The sequence below is a fragment of the Oxyura jamaicensis genome, chromosome 13 (genome assembly GCF_011077185.1).
Source record: "Oxyura jamaicensis isolate SHBP4307 breed ruddy duck chromosome 13, BPBGC_Ojam_1.0, whole genome shotgun sequence".
Lineage (NCBI taxonomy): Eukaryota > Metazoa > Chordata > Aves > Anseriformes > Anatidae > Oxyura > Oxyura jamaicensis.
In genome coordinates this window covers 17029913-17048834 of record NC_048905.1, presented here as the reverse complement: position 1 = coordinate 17048834, position 18922 = coordinate 17029913, and the positions used below count along the sequence as shown (strand labels likewise).

Below are 18922 nucleotides of genomic sequence, written 5' to 3'. Positions count from 1 at the left end.
AAGTCGCTTTCATCTTCCATTCAGCTGCAGTAGTTGGACGTCAATGCATTAATTACAATCCACGGGGCCTGCTCATCCCAGTACACTGAAGTATTCAATAAATACCAATTAACATACTGGAGCCTTTCCATTAACATAGCTTGCCTAACTTGGAGTGAATGGATTCATAAAAATACATCTTAAAACATAATAAGGAGGAAAATAGCAATTCTGTAACAAATTTAGGCTAATATACATCTTATATTTTAGCAGATGATTGGTTAGTAAATTGCATTAAAAGCAAAACAACTCTATTAGCTGTGCCAGAAGATGCATTACACCTCCCAGCAGGCTCCAAAGTGTTCCACCTAGGAGTGTGTTTGGTAGTTTATATTGCACTGTCAGACTAACGGTGAAACAAAACCAATAATAATTAGCGTTAAAGTAAGTAGAGATGTGCTCCCTGAAACAGTCACGTGCCCATTTTATATCTTCTTAAGCCCATAAATTACCACGTGGGCTTATCTCTGAGGCTGGAGATGATTTAGGTGGCTACCACAGTGTTACATGAATTAAAGATGTACAGTGCAGACTTCTACTACAGGAGAACCTGGCACGCAGCTCTCTCTTGCTGAAATAAAGCACAACAGCCTCTGACACCAGTAATGACCAAATGCAACCAGGCACCATCACGGCTTCTGAAACAATTTTGCCTTCAGGTCCTTAGGAGTATAAACCCAACCTAGTGATGTCCACAAATCAGCTACAGGTGTCAGGTTTGCCACGCTCTCATTCAGGGCTTTAGGGCAGAAAAAGCAGTTTTCACTTTTTGGGTGGGACGGGAAGGTCCACGCACCCCACGCCAACCAAGGGGTCTTCAGTGTGCAACCCCAGCCTTTCTCTGCAGGGCTTACACGCTACGGAAAAACACGTTAGCCTTCCCTAGAATAGTACAGAAATAAGGTTTGTTATTTTTGATGCAGCAGGACCTCCTGGTGTAAGTTAGGAGAGGATGAAAAAGTTGGCAGACATCAGCCGGGGAAGGCTGCCTCCTGTCCTACTAACCAGGCCCTGCAGGCAGCTCATTTTCAACCTAATTGCTACAAACAGCAGAAAATGATAATTTTACATGTGGGCCTATACCCACAAACAAGTAGATCCATCCTCAAGAGGAACCCTTCCCTGGGCATGTAAAACAGCAGCTTCTGGGGACACAGCATGGCGTTCACCGGTCTCATCAGACAAGCACCAGCAAATGTTTTTCCTTCAGCCACTGATTTTATTAAGAGCATTGGAGAGGTCTGTGCTAATGGAGATAGATTAGATAACCAGAACAATATTAAGACTGGACAGGCAGTAGCAGTGCTGGTTTTCCTCTCATCAGATTGCTACAGGCTCAGTACACAGCCCCTGAATTTTCATGGCAGAAATGATTTTTTTTTCCCACCAGGCAAAGGGCGCCTCAGATCAATAGCCTTAGGGAGGTGAGCGGAATATAAAAGGGAGACATTCGTGCAGCAATATTTTTAGGATTCTGACTGCAAGAGCTATCAAATAATAGCCGCCTGACTGTATATTCAAAATATGCATATGACACCTTTTGTTGTAAAATGAAACACGGCAGTGGCATTGCCTGAACTCAGCCAATGACTCGTGGGTTTTCACAGACCAGGGTCAAACTAATATGCTTTTTTTTTTTCCCCTTTTTTTTAATGTTTCCATGCGTGAGCAGTAGTAAGGCAAGCAGGCTGCAGGCATAGCTTCAGCCAAGGGGGGTTTGGATGGACGACTCCGCGGTAGCATCAAACACTGTGCAAAGACGTATTTTCTCCACAATTAAAATGAAGCATGAATGACATGGAGAATCAGGTCACAGAGCCAGACAGGAGAACAAAAACACAGGAACTCTGGGCAGCGTCTTGCAGGAAAACTTCAAAATCAGCCTCTACCTGAAAGCAATTTCAGCAGCAGCTCTATCAGACTGGAGCCCTGCACGGCAACTACAGAAAATCAGGCTGTGGGAAAACCTTGTGAAATACAGTTCACGTTAAAATACATCCTGCAAGTGTATTTAGAAAGTTACCTCAATCTTTCAAGCTATCCTGTGTTCCATTTAATTTCGTATTTAAAAAGTACCTATAGATTTTGTAATCACAGGGCAAGGATATTTTTACTCCCCCTTTTCACCCTGCTCCTTTTTTGGTGCTTTGCTTTGGAATCGATGTCGTTCCCACTCCCGTATGTGCTCCCTTCTGTCCCCCTCCGTACTCCATCACCACTCCAGCAGTTTTCTGGGGCTGTGATAAACAGCACTGCAAAACCGATGCTGTGCGTTCCTGGTCACAGAGCAGGCAATTGCTCCAAATGCCCTTCAGTGTCCAGTGGGGTATCTGTGACCTTTTCCTAACACTTTGGTCAGGATGTATGATGAACAGGATGACAAATGCAAAGGAACAAGCCCCAGACTGGAATACACTTAGCACTTTTCTTTTTCTTGGTAAGTCACAGCCATGGATTCCTTCTACAAGCAGCAACTTTCTAATAATACTGCCGGGATGCCTGTGCTCTGGTGAAGGATGCAGGATCTGAGTGTGGCTCAAAGCATGAGCTTGGTGGGGCTGCACTTACTGGTCTGCAGAAACAGAAGCAAAAACTCTGCAGATGTACCTTGTATGCTGCAGAGGGGAAAATCTCAGGGCAGAGCGGTGTTTTGGAGGCCTGAGCTCAGTCGTTTATTTCTACTGACAGCTCCTGATGTTCTTCCTCAAGTTTTGACCATCCAGAAACTTGAGAATGAGCTTTTTATGATGGTGCTAAAGACAGACATTGGCAACAGCTGAGCTTCACCTCAAGTCTTGATGCCACTGAAGCATCTTCAAAGCTTTTTACTTTTTTTCTATAGGTTAGTGCCTTAAAAAAGAAAGAAAAGAAAACACCTCTTTTTGGAAGTATTAAAGCAGAACCGTCCTTTGAGTTCAGCTCATTCAATTTCCTACTGCTATTTTTTTTCAGTTTCTATCTGGTCATCCAGGATTTGTCAAGGAGATTTTCTCTTGTGAAGAACATGAAATAAAAACATCTCAGCTGTGGCTCTAGATAAATTGTATCATTGCACTGGGGATACGTACTGCACTTGGTAATTTTCTGATGGCTGCTCTGGCATTTTGATTAAAAAATTAGCACTGTAGCTCTGTAGGGCTATACAGTGTCAATAAAGTTTGTGCTAAATGAACTAGGAGCTGGCTGATGGACAATCTCCAAAAGCAGTTCTCACCGGGGAGCTCTCTAACAGGGCTGCTTCTGGCGGCACTGCACGGAGAGTCATGAAGCCCGAACCTGCCCAACATCTCTGTGAGGTGTGGAATGAGCACAGGCATCCCAGCTGAAATTACGGACACCAGGCACTGAGAAGAGAGGCCAGCAGAAGACAGGACTGGCGCACTGGGCTGCCAGGGTTTGCTGGTAAGCTGGGCCCATGCACAATAAATATAACCAGGCAGTTACATGGCCACATGTCCAAGCGCAAGGAATGCAGGACACAACTGTTAACATGAAAACCAGATGATATAACTAATGCTTTAACAGGGAAAAGGGCAAGACACACAATTGGCCAAAGACCAGTGTGATCCCTGCCTGGACAGGAGACGTCACCCTTTGCATCAATGGTGGTGGTACTCAACCTAAACGCACCACGAGCTGCCTGAAACAAATACATGAGCCAAGGCGTGGCAGCTGCAGTCCACACATCCTAGGCAGGTGGCAGATACACTTCTTCTGATATATTACGGAACATTTTGGGGCTTCAAAGCTATGAATCTGCTAAGCAAGTTGGGGAAGAGAAGATGAAGAGCATGTAGATGGAGAAGCAATTCAAAGCATCCAGGAGATGCCTGGAAGGGAAAACAGAGCATACGCAGTAGTGTTTCTTAGATGAAGGAAGATTTCAGAAGATAAATATAGCTTTGGAAATTACTGATTACAATTTCCCTCATATTTAGTAAAACAAAACAAAAACAAAACAAAAACAAAAACAAACAAACAAACAAAAAACCCACAGACTTTTGCTTCATGACTTTGCTTCATTTGCTTCCCAAATTTCTTGGAAAGACATTTACTGAAAAAAATAAAAGGAACTACAATGCAGGATGTTTAGGTCTGATTTTCAGAAACCAGCTCTGCTTTTGCCAGAACAGGACAAAGCCATAGGAAAGCCTACTATTCCACCCTCTCAGCTAACTGAGAATGCAAATTATCATTTACAGATCCCTACCGACGTGATCTGAAGGTGCGTATGTCTGAAGGACTGCCAGTCATTTTAGGATCTCACCGACATTTCTGTTTGCTGTTCACTGACGTAATTTTGTGTCTGCAAGCAACTGAGAATACTGTTATTTGTGCATGTGAGATTGCTTCAGTGAACGTTGCTGGTATGGATCAAATAATTTTTTGAGAAATGGTATTTGCCTGCTTTTATGCACCAGTGAGTCACTCATAAATACTTATAAATATTTAGATATGCCGCTCCTGCAAGAGTGTGTGTAGACATTTGATATGGTTTGTACTATGTCGCCTCAGAAGCACTACTCCTCATTGCAAAGTCTTGCATTTGAAACCAAGATGAACAAATCAATGCACCCTGAAGAGCATGTTAAAACCACCATTGTATGCTAGCGAGTTTCCTTTGCAATTCGTAGAGAATAGGTTTCCAATAACAACTTGTAATTAGTTCATTTTCTCTTATTCAGTCGTTATGTGTTCAGGCCATTGACATTTTCCAGATGGTATCTTTCAGAATAACAGGTATTTGAAAAACGACTAGAGTTTGGCAATTCACATTTGAGCGCACTGCTACCCGCGTGCAACCGAGACATGGGTCTGCGTAGAAGGAACAGCAACGCAGGCATCAGATACTTTCTGCATTTTCATGAAACAAACTGGAAAGCAGTTCTTGACCAACAAACACAAAATCATTTCAACCTCCTATCTTTGCCATTAATCCCATGAAAATTTTAACTCGGGACACTCTGTTAACTCGAATCCTAATGTAAAAATATAGAGACTAAGCAGACCTAAGGTAAGTCTTTTACTTGGTTCAAAATGAAGCAAGAGCACTGAGAATACACAAGATGCTACAGCAAAACCCAACCCTTGCAGCTGTTTTTGGAACCACAACCAGTGCAGGACACTGTGCTGCAGCGATACATTTTAGATTTGAAACTCAGAGCTGAAGGCTTTCACAATGAGGAGAGCTTTAGAAAGAAAAATAAATGACTTTTTTTTTTTTTCTGAATGTTTCTTTGATATCAAGGAAAACAACAGGAATGAAAATCAAAGCAGTAAAGGTTTCTTCATTCACAAATTACCTCCCCACTAAAATCAAGCCAGGATGAACTCAGAGTCCCCAGCTAAAATATAATTTCCAGGTACAACAGGACCATGTCTAGTGCTCAAGTCATCTGTAAAGGCATCTTACCCTCTGCTTAGGAGCACGGCAAAGACTTCGGTGCTTCTGAAGATCTAAAAAGTCCAACCAGCCCTGAGCTCAATCGCTTGCCTGCAGCTCAGCCCTGGGCTGGAGCACAGGCGTCAGAGCACACACAGCCCCCAGCACTGATTCCCATATCTCCACTTCATAAATTTCCTGTGCCTCCCTACAGCACAAAGCTGCCAGTTTGGTCCTAATAAAGCCTAAAAAATCAGTGCAGGATCCCAGCTCGGCTGCAGAAACACCATTTATTAAGTGATGCTGCAGTGACTTGAACGCCTGCTGGCGTTTCCCATCATCTCTGCTCAGCCACTCTGCATCTGCTGCAGAAATCTAGCTAAACAGTTTAAAACTTCTGCTTTTTTGCTTGATTTTTAACTTTTAGTTTTGTTTTTTGCTATCAGAACGCACTATTACATTCATTATTCCAGAAAACACCCCAAAGTTGTCTTTACCCACAGCTGCACGTGACTCCTCAAGGCAGGCTGGAACCGCTTGCTTCGGCCAGCCGAAGGAAACCCCATTTCTTTCCCGAGCACTTCCCATCACCTCTAACATTGCCTCAAACCGAAAGCAGAGGGCAGCGCTCCCCTGCTTGCTGAGGCGTGTTTGAAGTTTGGGTATCACATAGCTCACAGGAGAAACAAATCAATGCCGGTAAGCTAATGAATTATTTCCAACTTCGTACCAGTTTCTGCAGCAACATGAAAGAAAAATTATATAGCAAGGAGACTACAGCTGGAGAGGCCGAGCGTGGTGCACAAATCGTCAATGTGTTAGGACTGTGATTTGATCCTGGAGATAACTGTTGCTACAACATTGCTAAAGAGAAGACCTCAAGCAAAACATTTTATCTCGCAATATAGTTGTCCGATATAATTAACCAAGCTTGACCAATCTGGCTGGAAGACAGCAGCAACAAATGCCCAACCCTACGTGCCGCACCAACGGGGAGGCCACGTCTGTAAAACACGCAAGTAAATGTTTCATCTGGAAATGGGATTTACGGATGCAATTTCACCTGAACACCTGGGCTTCCAGCCGTACGTGCAATACATGTGTTATGGACGTATTTCCAAACGTGTGCATTCATTTTCCTGAAGCACAATTTGTTTACGTCTTTCCTTAAGATGAGGTTTCTATCTCGAACGGTAACACTTCTGAGTGTTTCCTCTGTGACTCCACCAACTCCCTCGCCCCCGTGCCCCAGCAGCCCCCGGTTAGGCCCTGCTGCCCTTCCCCGTGGCAGAGCTCTGCCAGCATCGATCTCGATGCTTTGGTGACGATTACAAAGCTCTACCTCCAAGTAGTTTCCAGCGAAACAGAAATATCAGAAATACAGCCCGCAAAAATAAATCTGCTTTATACTCTGCACTTCTGACGAGGCTCAGGAGGATGCCTGGGGGAGCCCGGAGCGAACGGCTCCTCTCACCGCGCGGTCTTATTGCCTGACGGGGAATAGAGCTACGGGAGGTTTTAGCACCTACGGGAGGTTTTAGCACCTACGGGAGGTTTTAGGACCTGCAGGAGGTTTTAGGACCTGCAGGAGGTTTTAGGACCACTGCGCTAACTCTGGAGCCAGCTCACTGCTGCTTCTCTGCAGCACCGGCAATGATTTACCCAACAGCCATGCCCAGCCCTGGCTCCCGACTCATTTCTTTGATCAAATTCACCCATAGTGCATTTTTTGATAAATTTCAAGGACAGTTAAAAAAGGAAAACCTGAACTAAATGAGAATCAGGGAAGAACACAAACTTCTTGTCAAGAGTTTAACAGCACTACAATGGTCAAAGTGAGAAAATTTAAGAGTGAGAAGAGCACATAGCTCCTGCAACCACTTCTGCATCCTTTCCTGCAAGAAATTCTCCTCTTCTAAACTCCATTTGTGTTTGTCAGATAATGACATATCTCATCTACAGCAACATACCCACACTTTGTAGAGAAACAGCGGTTTTCTCTCTACACATAATGGATGTGCATAACTGGTTGGAAAATATAACAGGACTGAAAAATAGTGATTTAGCATTTTTATTTCAAACTCTCTTTTTTTGTTTTGGTCCAGACAGGACATCTAAGATCTCAAAACGTCACTGCAGAGCCACTGGGAAGTGTACAATACAGCCCAAGAGCTGCACTCTGAAAACGCGTGGGGCACACAAGGCGACCTCGGGAAGCTGTGACTGCTTGGGGATGTGGGAATCATCTTGTGTTATCATTTCTAATCTGTCCCAGTGAAATACGCCTGATCTTCTACACAACCTCAGTCAAAAACCTTTCCAAACCCAGCATGACCTACTGGAAACAGCTGCCACGGGGTAGCAAGGGTGCTTGCAAAAGGCCTTTTTTATGCTTTCTGAAGTACAGTGAATTGCAAAGGCAGGCTGTCAGAAGTGGATGTTGGTCAGGAGAGTGCTCTAACTGGCAATGAGCTAGAATTTAAGGGGGTTTTATCATAGGCTTAGGAACTTATTAGCTAAACGACGTTGACAAGATAAAGCCATTTTGATGGAATGCATGTTTTCCCTCTCTTCGACATATTTGTGTTACAAATGGACCTGTCCATATTGATGATAATATAGATCTAGAAGATTACACTGATTTTATTTTTTTCCAGCTAGGCTTTTGCATCTGCCAACCTGCTACTTCCCCATTAGGGAAGACAACGGGAAAGCCAAAAGTGACATGCCTAATTCTAATGACCTCCAGTCAGATACGGTTCCAGAAGTTATATCTAAAAATCAGTCATCTGAGCACATTTAAAACAGGACTCAGCTGGGTGATGTACTTGCCAATTTACTCGACTATCTCCATGCTGATTAATTAGATGCATGCTCTGCGTTAGTACTTACGAAAACTAAGCTTTGTATTTATTACTCGTTTATTGAATCATTTTTTGACAACATAAAGGAAAGATAACAGAAAGTACCCTTACTAGTACTCCCTCTGGTTTTGAAAATCTTGACATCATCATCTTAAAAACAAATTACTTTTCATTATGCCCCTAAGTCTTCTTATCTAATAAAATTTACTAATGAGAAATTAGAAAACACCTAAAGTTTGTTCTTTCCAGAGCTGCTAGGAGAATATTTGAACTGTCTCAGGTGTTACTCACGCGTGATTAAGATGATTTGAAAAGTGATACTTTAATCCTGGGCTAACAGATATTTCTATTCATCCCCATACACAAAAGTAAATTTCTAAACATTGTATTTTTGGGGTTCGGGGATAAAAGAACTTTCAGAAAAACAGAAGAAAGATGATGCGTTAGATAGGGTTTGGAGGAGGGCCACTATTTCTGTCCGTAATCTGAAACTGTGCATTAAAATGCACATACAATTGGTTAGCACAATTGGAAATTATTATTAAAAATCGCATCTTTTAGAAGTACGACTTGTAGTGGTGAAACCAGGTTTCACAAAAAGTAAGAGACTGGATTTTTCTCATCCACACAGTTCTCACACCCTTACAGCTGAGTAACGTGGCTGGGGATCCAACTCACCTTTTGGACCTGCTCGGACAGAGGATGTGTTGAAAGAAAGCAGAAGAGAGACACGGAGTGAGAAATTACAATTCTGTGACTCTGTAAGTTACAGAAAGGCCATGAGTCTCTTTAAAATGAAATGCAACGTCCAAAGTATCACACGAATGACAAATTGGAAAGCTCTTTACATTATCAAGGTCATCTTCAAACCCTTCAAACGCTGCAACACTACACCGGAGCACAGTATGCTGAAACACACGTAACAGAGTTTTTGAGAGGATAAATTAGATCGAGACTTTCTAATGTCACTGAATTCTTGTAGTTAGGCTCCTCAGCTTGCTGAGCAGCAATCCCCGCAGCCTGCTGCTGGCATGCAGAAAGGAGAGACTTGGGTGAATTTCAAGCAACAGAAGGATGACCCTGGTGGGCAACAAATATGAAAAATGTGTGCTATACTGCACTTCTAAACTGCTGTTGCAAGCTGAAGGCTGGTTTATAATGAAGCACACAGTTAATACACATATTTTAAAGATGTTTTCCCTAGATAGTGTAATAAAGTAAAAGAAAAAAATATATACTTTTATCAGGCACTGAAGTTCACTTACAGAGTCTGCAAAGTTTCTAAAGTTACAAGCAATGCACCTTGTTTTATACTAAAAGCTGATGACCATTAACTGCTCTGGATAAAAACATGGATTCTAGGAATTGAAAATGAAGAACTAAGTTCAATTTTCAGCTTCTTTGCATATACAAAATCCTTTTGGTAGACACTCATTCCACCTTTTTTTTGTGTTACGGTATTTTTGCAGTTTATTGATTGCTCTCTCTGTTCGTTGGCTAATATTTTGCACCTGTCTTATTTTCATTGCCTTCTTAAAATTCACCAGACCAAACACACACACAGATGACTACTCCTGGAGTTTAGTTACGAGTTGCTGTGACTTTGAGAACCCATTGATCCAAATATGCTCCCAAATAACTGCATGTCAGGCCTTTATAGCCGGGTTAATTCATTTTACAGCCTTCTTAATGTATGAGGTTTTATGTTTTACTGTATATCTGCTGGTTTCAGTATGCTGTGTTGAATTAAATGCATATGCGGTTCAAACAGGTCACAAGGTGACAACTGGGGCTAATTTTAAAGCACTTTACACATTATTATCCAAAGGTTTTTTTTTTTTTTTTTTTTTTTTTTTCTTAATGAAAAGCCAGGAGCCAGGAAAACAGAAACCATTCTCTCTAAAGAAGAGGATATTCAGCAAAAATAGAGCTTGTGCATTAGCATCACAGCTTGCCAAAGAGCACCAACAAGGAACGTGCTGGTGTGGTGCACGTGGGATTCCTGCACGCACTGAGCTGCTTCCACTGAGCCAGAACCAGAGCAGGGTGCCCTGGTTTAGAAAATGAGATTAAGAGGTACTGAAATTACTTTGTCTTTAAAATGTCATATGCAGAACTTTGAGAATCCAACTTAAATGGTGATGTGCTTATTATCAGCCTTTTGCCCACACTGAACAGTTCAATGGTTGAATCCTGTTTTCATTTAAAGAGCACTAATAATGTCTTTGATAATCCACACACAAGTACTCCGTAGCTCACTAGTCTGATTGGTGCAAAACAAACAAAAACTATGGTGTTTTTTTTTCCTTTTTTGTATTCCAAAGTGAGAAGTGCCAATAAAATTTTACCTGTCATCCAGGTGAAGGAGACAATGGGGGACTTTTCCAGGGAAGAGAGATGGACTTCAAGGAATTATTAATTTAAAGCACGAATGTAATGTTATGAAGATAAATGGGATAACACAAGCTCTTATTGTTTAGCACTGTTTAAGGAGCTCAGTGATCTAGGGATGTTTGCAAATGGTGCTGAGATACCTACTGAGATCGCACACGGTCCTTCACTTACTGACAGGGAAACAAAACATAGACAGATAATATTCAGTTAAATACCTTCCCCACAGCAAACTAACATGCTACCTCAAGCCGTTTGCATGGGTTTCAAGAATAAAAAGAAGAAAGTAATTTCCCATGTGCATCCTTTCCTCAGGATTACTCTGAGCCATACATTCAGGTCTACAGACCTAGCCTCTTCACCGACATCTCTCCATTGCCACTGACAGGAAGCCAACACCAGGAAGCACAACAAAAATCACAAGACAAAAGTAAGTCCCCCACACTTTTACCAACTTTTTTAGTTCATGCGCACCCTTTGGAACACAATAACCTTTAGAAACAAGCCTTTCAAAGTAATTTCCATGTCATTAAATACAAAAAGGGACTACTTTTGCTGACCGCATCTGGGCAGACAACGATGCCACCACAGATATTCACATGCTTTCAATACCGAGGACAGACAAAAGTGTCAGGACTTACGGAAGGCTGTATAGAGCTCCTGCAGGGTTAAGCGCCCGTCATTGTTATAATCATCAAACCGGAGGAGGTCTTCTAGCGTACAATCCAATAAATCATCGTCCAGATCCTCCTTCTCCATTAGCTGTGGCAAAGAAAACATGAAATCTTCATGTAAAGCTGCAGACTGGGGGCCTGGCTCACCCAGCAGATTTTGCATTAAATGACCCATGGATAAATACCTCCCCTCAGAGGGGCACTGAGACCTGCTCTTTCTTAGAGGATGGTAAGAACTTGGGTCCCAACACCATAAAACCCTCCAACTTGGAGCTCTGACTTGGCACCAACTTGGCTTTGGCTGCCAGCTGCTGGCACTGGCCGATGAGTCCTCTGAAGGCCTCTAAGCATCAGAGGCTTTGGAAACCAGCCACGTTCGTAAGTCACCAGATTAGGACAAGGTTTATAGGGCAAAGAGAAAAAAGAAACTCAACAAGTGCTATTGAATATTCATACTGCCACCTCCCAACACAGTAATAACAGGCAACCGGTGGAAAGAAGTTGCTTTGTGTCAGGATGCAACTGCTAAGAGCCTCGTCCTGCAGCAGCAGCAGCACAGAAACACTTTGCCAATGCACTGGAACACGAATATCCAACAGGGAAAAATCTGTCTCTGATCTTCCTCTCTCCTCTCTAGGTAAGGACAAAATCGTACTCCTTGGCTGGAGGACTAGGAGAGGCAAGACTTGATGGTGTATTCAAAAAGAATGTGTTTTTTCAGCCCCTGACAGTTTGTTTCTTGTGTATTCTAAACATTTCATACATTCCACGTGAAAAATGAAGAGAGCTTTAGAAGTCATACATCCAAGTTAGCAAACTGCTAAACTCAGACCTAAGCATAATGAACATGACGGCTGCTCTGAATTTATTGTGGAACATGAAGAAAACACCTGAAATATTGCATCTTCCAGGCAGGAAGGTTTTTGCTGTAGTCCAGAGACGCTTTTATTTACTATTCCAGTCTTGGCCTATTATATTGAAGCAATTTAAAGTAATAATGCTAAAAAAATGACCCTTCACCTAGGCAGTAAAAATGTTCAATGAAAGTGAGATCAACCATAACTTCCAAGATCAATCTTCTAAAGATGAAAATTTCCCTTTGTCTACCTTTGTATTGAAAATTGATTAACTTTTCATAAGACCGACAAGTTTTTTTACTAGTCCTTTTGATTTAACATCGATGGACAAAAAAAAAACAACAACAAAAAACCAACACAAGACACTTCAGCTGCAACATATTCATTAGATTTTATGAATCTGACTTTAAAATGCATTAAAAGTTTTAAATGGAAATAACATTCCCATTACCTCCGCTGTTAATAGCCCTGCATACCAACGGCTGCAGCACTACGTGGGCATTTCACACTGCTGCGTCCTGAGGGAAATGGCTCGATAGGGTCTGTTGGCAGCAAGGAGGCAAATCAGGCTCTACACAGAAGGAATGGACCATCTGCTGTCACCTTTTTGCTCAAAGAAATTATGTCGTGGAAAATAAACAAACAGGAAAAGATCCTCACCACGTCCCGGTGCTAGAGGCTGCCCTGGTACCAGACTGTCCTTGCCGCAGGGACTCTGCTTCCAGTTTCTCCCCGGGGACAAATCCCTCTGCACCGAGCCGCCTAAAGATCCCCTTTCAGGCTTTAAAAATGACTCCATTTTTTTTCCTGCAGCAGTGCAGGTTACCTGCCTCAGGTTTTTCCTTGCAGACAAGGTTATGGTGCTCAAGAGACTATTTTTCTTTTAAATAAAACAAAGAAAATGCATGGCAACAGCTCATCCAGCAGCCAGGGAGAATGAGATCACAGCATCTCCCTCTGCACCACGTCCATTTTACCTGCCTCTATCCATGGGCAATAAAAACCCCATCCTTGGAGGAACTTTAAAGTCGCAGGGAGGCTCAGATTAAAAGAGCCAACACAAATCAGTCACAAATCTACCTGACAAGGCAAGACATTTTCTGTTGAGATGGTAACGTGGAAAATTAAAAATTGCTCATTACCTAAAAAAAAATCCTTTGGAAACTGAGTGAATAAACTGGTCAGGTAGGAGCACGTGGAAATCATCTTGATGTTAGAGGTAACAAGAAGAAACACAGAGTAACATGCTGCACGTGAACTGTGAATATCGCCGGCACAAGGGCTCCAGAGCTGCCCGCAGACGAGTCCTGAGCCCGTTCTGGCCCTGGCCATGCTCCAGCAGAAGAGCTCGAGATCAGTGCAGCTCAGCTCAGGATTAAGAGCTTCCACGGCTCGTCTGTGCTTTGCATTGCCTGGCATTACTTTGGCCTCGGAGAGGTGTTTTACACAGGTGTGAGCACCAGTGTACACATGGAAGATGTGCGGCTGAGAGGGCTCCTAGCTGAGGGCTGGACTTGGTTTAGTCCATTAAATTGCAGCAGGCTACAGAGGTGCAAACACGTTTACTGATTCTGATGACACAGAAGAGAGGAATAAAAAGAAAAAAAGAAAACTAGCCAAGGCCTACGCTTGTTCTGGTGAAAGGGACCTGGGCTCCAAGCACATCAGCAAGTGAAGCCCACAATAACTTTGTGGTAGACCTTGAATCACTGAATTCTCCTCCTTTAAAATGCAGGTCATCCTTTCTTCCTAATGGCAATGGCTTGCAGGCTGCCAAACCTCTATTTCCATGCAAGCTGAGTTTAATATCCTGACAGAATAAGTTTCTTGTAAAAAGGGGAAAAAAATTGGAGAGTAGAACAGACACTTAGATGTAGCTATGCAAAAGCTAGCTTTGAATTCAGATAGAAGTGTTTTCTTATACCTACCATGTCTTTATAAAAAATCACGGAATACAGATGAAGTATTGTATATATTCATAGCTCAGATCTAAGGGAATTTACGCTGACACTTTGCATTGTGCAGACAGGATTGTGCATCATGTCAACAGCATCAGGATTAAAATTCAGTGCAAACTGTTCTACTCGGAGAGGAGCGGGCTTACGTCTGCCCTGCTTGCTCACAGCTCCCATCTGCAGGCTGGAGCTGCAGCGCACTTCACATTTGCTGCGGGGAGCAGGTGCAGGGGGGATGCTCCTGCAGAGGGTGAAGGGCTGCCCTCCGACCTGGAGCAGGTCCTCATTTTCAAATGACTCTGGGAAGGTGCTTGCTTTTCATGGAAGATGATTAAATGGTAAATACGTTCAGGTAACAACATTCTCATCGGGGATTTTTTTTCCTGGTTTTGAGGTTGGTGGTCTTTAAGTGAGCTGAGCTGATGCACTTCCCAGGGCCCACAGCACTGCCATTCATCAACCCTGATCTCCCCGTGGCTCCTCCAAGTCTTGTTACTTCCAGTTTTACCAACACTGACCCAACACCTTGCATGCGACCACACACAGCTTCTCACCCGTCGCTTCTCAAGAAAACATTCATGTGTGGAGCATCAGAGCACTCAGGTGGGCAGTTAACACAAGCTCACGCCGTGTCCCGCTGTTCTGGCTGCCCATGCCCACAGTTTGCACAAGAGCTGCACGCTCAGGCCAAGCTCACAGTGTGGTCTGAAGAAGTTGAAGCTGGGGACAGGACAGGTCCTGAGCTGCTGCCTTATGTGTTGAGGCATAGAAGCAGCGAGAAACCAACAGAATTCAGAACCAAGATGCCAATATGCATATTTTCCCACTTCTGGAGTAATACTTCTTCTCTTATTTATAGGATTCTTTTCTCATGTTTTCACATGAAAAAAAGAAAGTTGAGGACACACAGTGATCAGTTCAAGTGCTTGTACTGTTTCACTTTAACAATTAGATGAATTCCAACAGCACAGCAGGCCCATGATTAGAAGTAACAGTCTCTTCAAGCTCTCACCTTTTCAAATGTTATTAGGATCAGCTAATCGACATTTCAGTATCTGCCTTGGCATCCTGGGAAAATAAACCTGTTAAAAATATTCTGAAGATACTGTCGTGTTACTACATGCTAATACACAGCCCAGAAGGCAGGAAGAAGAAGGAAGGGATTTCTTCCTAACTTACACGCGTCCAAAAAAATTAAACTGATACTTGCCAAGCCAGCTACCTGGAAATACTTCAGAAGAAGACTGCTAGCAGTGAGGATTATTATCTATTTTCAGGAGCCAGGATGGGGCTGGAAAGCTGCCATTTTTTTGTTTGTAGAGGAGCTTTAAGTGTTTGAGACACCACCATCTCCCCAGAGATGCGGAAAGACTCGCAGGCTGCAGCAGGTTTTCCTCCCCTACCTGCTGCTGGACAGACAGATACAAATGACCGCTCTCACAAGAGCTCCTCTGCGTTACTCACATGTTGAATGAAAAACACAATCCGCTTCGTAACTCCCTTTTCATTGAACAACAGACCCACCTGAGCCAGCTCGGAGCTGCTGAGATGCCCGTCGCTGTTTACATCCAAGTGCTTGAACATATTTTCAACTAAGAAGCGCTTCTGGGCTGCTCTGTCCGCGGCCAGGCTGCTCGGGGGGCTCCGGCGACGAGCCTGCAGGTCGAGGAGGATGCTTTTGAGCCGGCTGTAGCTCGCCATTGTACACGTGTCACCTAAAAGATAAGAGTGCATTATAGGACCGTGTACATTCACCTTCATCTTTTTAAAGGACCGAACTTCTAAAGGGAAAAATAAGGCACAGTCAAAGACAGGCTGTCTGCATATATGGCACCGCTCAGATCTGTGATTTAGCAGCTCCTGTAGTCATCACCTTTTGTAATAGCTGACAGTTTTTCTAAATCCTGCTGTCAGAGAAGCTCTCCAGCATGTTACTTTCCAGATTATAAGGCTTTGGTTACAGACGTCCGTATTTGGCTTTGTAATCCCCACCACCCATATTACATCTGCTCTACATTTTTCTAAAGATTAAATAAATTGGTCTATTCTGTGATTAAAAAGTAAAACAGAACAACCAAAAAAAATATCCTGAGAAGCTGATTTTAGAAAGCTTCACAAACAAACAGCACTCAAGTGTAACCCCATGCAAAACATGGGACCAACCTATGAAAACCAGAAGGATTTGGGGTCAATGAGGCACGAAATCCATAGTGACACCAAACACTTCATCTCACTCTCATGTTTTTAGAGGAAGAGGAATCCTTAAACCCAGCACAAGGTAGTAAGCTGGCTGGAGGGAGGGCAGCAAGGAGCGCAGAGCTGCAGGGAGCCCCAGTACCTGGGATGTCACTGCTGCCTGCAGCACCACAAAGCGCACACGCTGCCCCGCTGCAGGCTGACATAAATGCCTTCCTCAGCCCCTGACTAGGGAAAACGTCATTATCAGTGAAAAGCCCTCAAGTCACTCACTCTGAAGTGATACCAGCTTGGCTGGAGGAATCAGACTGAACCTTCATGACCCTGAAAGCTGCTCCTGCTGTGCTTGCGGCCGCCAGCTCTTCGGTGGCTCTTATCTGGGGAACACCTCGCTCTGATTTAAAGGCCTCCTCCTAGAGAAGAAACACATCCACGTGCCTGATGTGGTGTAAGATGTTGCTGCCCTTTTCTGCTCAACTGCTGTCTCGCAAAGCTTGGCAGAATGAAGCACAGGCACTTTCTTTTTGGTGCAATTCTGTTTCAGTGTAAACCCCACCAGATGGTGCCTCGCAAGATCCTGGCGGACTCTGGGACCTGGGAGCAGCATCCCCACGGTCCAGCTGCCCCCGTGCTGTGGGGGCAACAACCATCACCCACCAGCAGTGCTCACACATCCACTGCTCCCGCTAGATGCCCTTTTCTCCAGGCCCTTAATCTCTGCACTGGTGGTTTTGAAACAACTTTTATATTTCTACTCCCATCTCTGACCCTGCTGGATTAAATCTGAGGGGTCTCTCCTCAGTTTAAGGGACAATGCTCTTGAAGATCAGTTCCCCAAAGACTTCAAACGTTATTCCTCTGAAAAATAACAGCAGACTGTGATACTAATCGCTAGTTTTCCTGTCCTTTCATTGCTGAGCTGCATCATTTTTGCTGCTCTGGTCCTGCTCCAACTGAAACCCAATTAAAATTCCAGGTGGGAGGCATTTCTCTGACCACAAACCCATCCAACTGTCAAGACTTTTTTCGCCCTTCCTATTTTGTGCTCACGACTTCAAAACCACCATGACTGGAGAAGGTGAGGGAGGTCACTGGGGCTGGACACGCATGTCCCGCTCGGGTCAGTGCCCCGCTGCTACGGGTTGCGGCTGAGACCGGGCTCATTTCCCATCCTGAGCTCAGGCCCTTCTAGCACACAGAGCTCGTTGCTGCTCAGGGATATGAGCAGCCCCAGTTCTTTTCCTTCTCTCTTAAACAACCTCTAAGGAGCTTTTGGCTCTAGGAACGTGGGACCAGTCTCATCTTATGGAAAAAATGAGGCTACTCGGCTGCTCAGCTGCTATTAGTCTTGTTTATTAGTTCTGTTCCCTGATCCCCCTGCCAACATCAGACCATTTGATGGCTACTCTGAACGCAGCACCAAGAAATTTCTTTCTTCCAATCACGTTTCATTTAAGAGAAAAATTGATTGCTGCTTCCAGTGTAATGATGCAATTTTGCAATCCTGTCATAAATACAGATTTAGCTACTTCAGTAAGAGAGGCTTTTTTTTTTCTGAGATGGAGTTTTCCTTTCTCTCTAGTCAAATCTTAATCCCAGAGATGTATGTAAGGCTAATGAAGACAGGGAAATCATTCAATTTGCCTCCCCCTCTGTTTCTGCTTTGTGGTTTCCCTCCGTGAGTGCAGGCACAGCTACAGGCAGGCCCCCGGTGACACCCGGGCACGCTGACCCACGTCCTTCGTCCCCCCCCAGTGGGGGCATCGCAGCCGCCAGGGCCACCCGGCCCTCACACATCCCTTTGCATTTCTCATTTCTTCTTCTTATCAAATTTTGGCAGTAGCATATGACAAAGCAGTTCTTCCTTTCTTTCTAGCCTTCAGATCCTTGATTTTCTGCATTTTTCCCCCTAACCGTGGCCTGGCAGCACTTGCCCACCCAAACAGCCCTTCTCCCTTGCTGGCCTCCTGACTCACCTCCACCCTGACCCTCTCTTTCTGACCGCAAAAGGCAGAAGTGGAAAAGGACCCAAGTACTTCTGAAACCCCCTCGTCTCTTCTAACAACCCTTCTTCTCACTTCATTACGTTTATATCTGGCAACTCCCCAGCTACCCGCAGCAGACGCGGTATCTGCAAGGAGCAGAACACAAACACAAACGGGGCCTGACCAGAGCCCCATGGTGGTGTGACGGATGCACACCATGGTGTGAGCTGGGAGACAGCGATCTCCTTCACCTCCTTACAACCCTCCATGGTTTTCCATGCTCTGAAAACAAAGTCACCACAGAACTGCTCCTCTCAGGAACGCACAGACTCCCCTGGCTGCAGGACTTCCAGGCCGCGCTGCAGCCTCCAGGAGAATAACATGTGAAAAGTGAAAGAAAGGAAAGTGGGGGAGGAGGACAGAGCTGCACAGAGGGCAGGAGGACTGAACAGCACATCCGAAATCCTGCTCTAAACTCGCTCAAAAGACTTTTTTCCCCACTACCCCCATGTCCTCTGCTGTCACGGCCCAGCCACCCGGCGTAGCCCCATCCCAAGGGGCAGGGTAACGCCACACCG

The 18922-nt window shown here is 44.2% G+C and overlaps 1 protein-coding gene across 4 annotated transcripts in view; it reads right to left on the bottom strand.

The window, feature by feature from the left end:
* Positions 1-18922, bottom strand: part of FSTL4 (follistatin like 4) — a 209931-nt gene that overhangs the window by 85447 nt on the left and 105562 nt on the right. For all 4 annotated transcript variants that reach the window (XM_035338646.1, XM_035338643.1, XM_035338647.1 and 1 more), the window contains exons 5-6: positions 15688-15878; positions 11319-11439 (exon numbers count right to left, since the gene is read on the bottom strand). In XM_035338646.1, coding sequence (XP_035194537.1) covers positions 11319-11439; positions 15688-15878 — 312 coding nt within the window. The remainder of the gene's footprint in view (positions 1-11318; positions 11440-15687; positions 15879-18922) is intronic.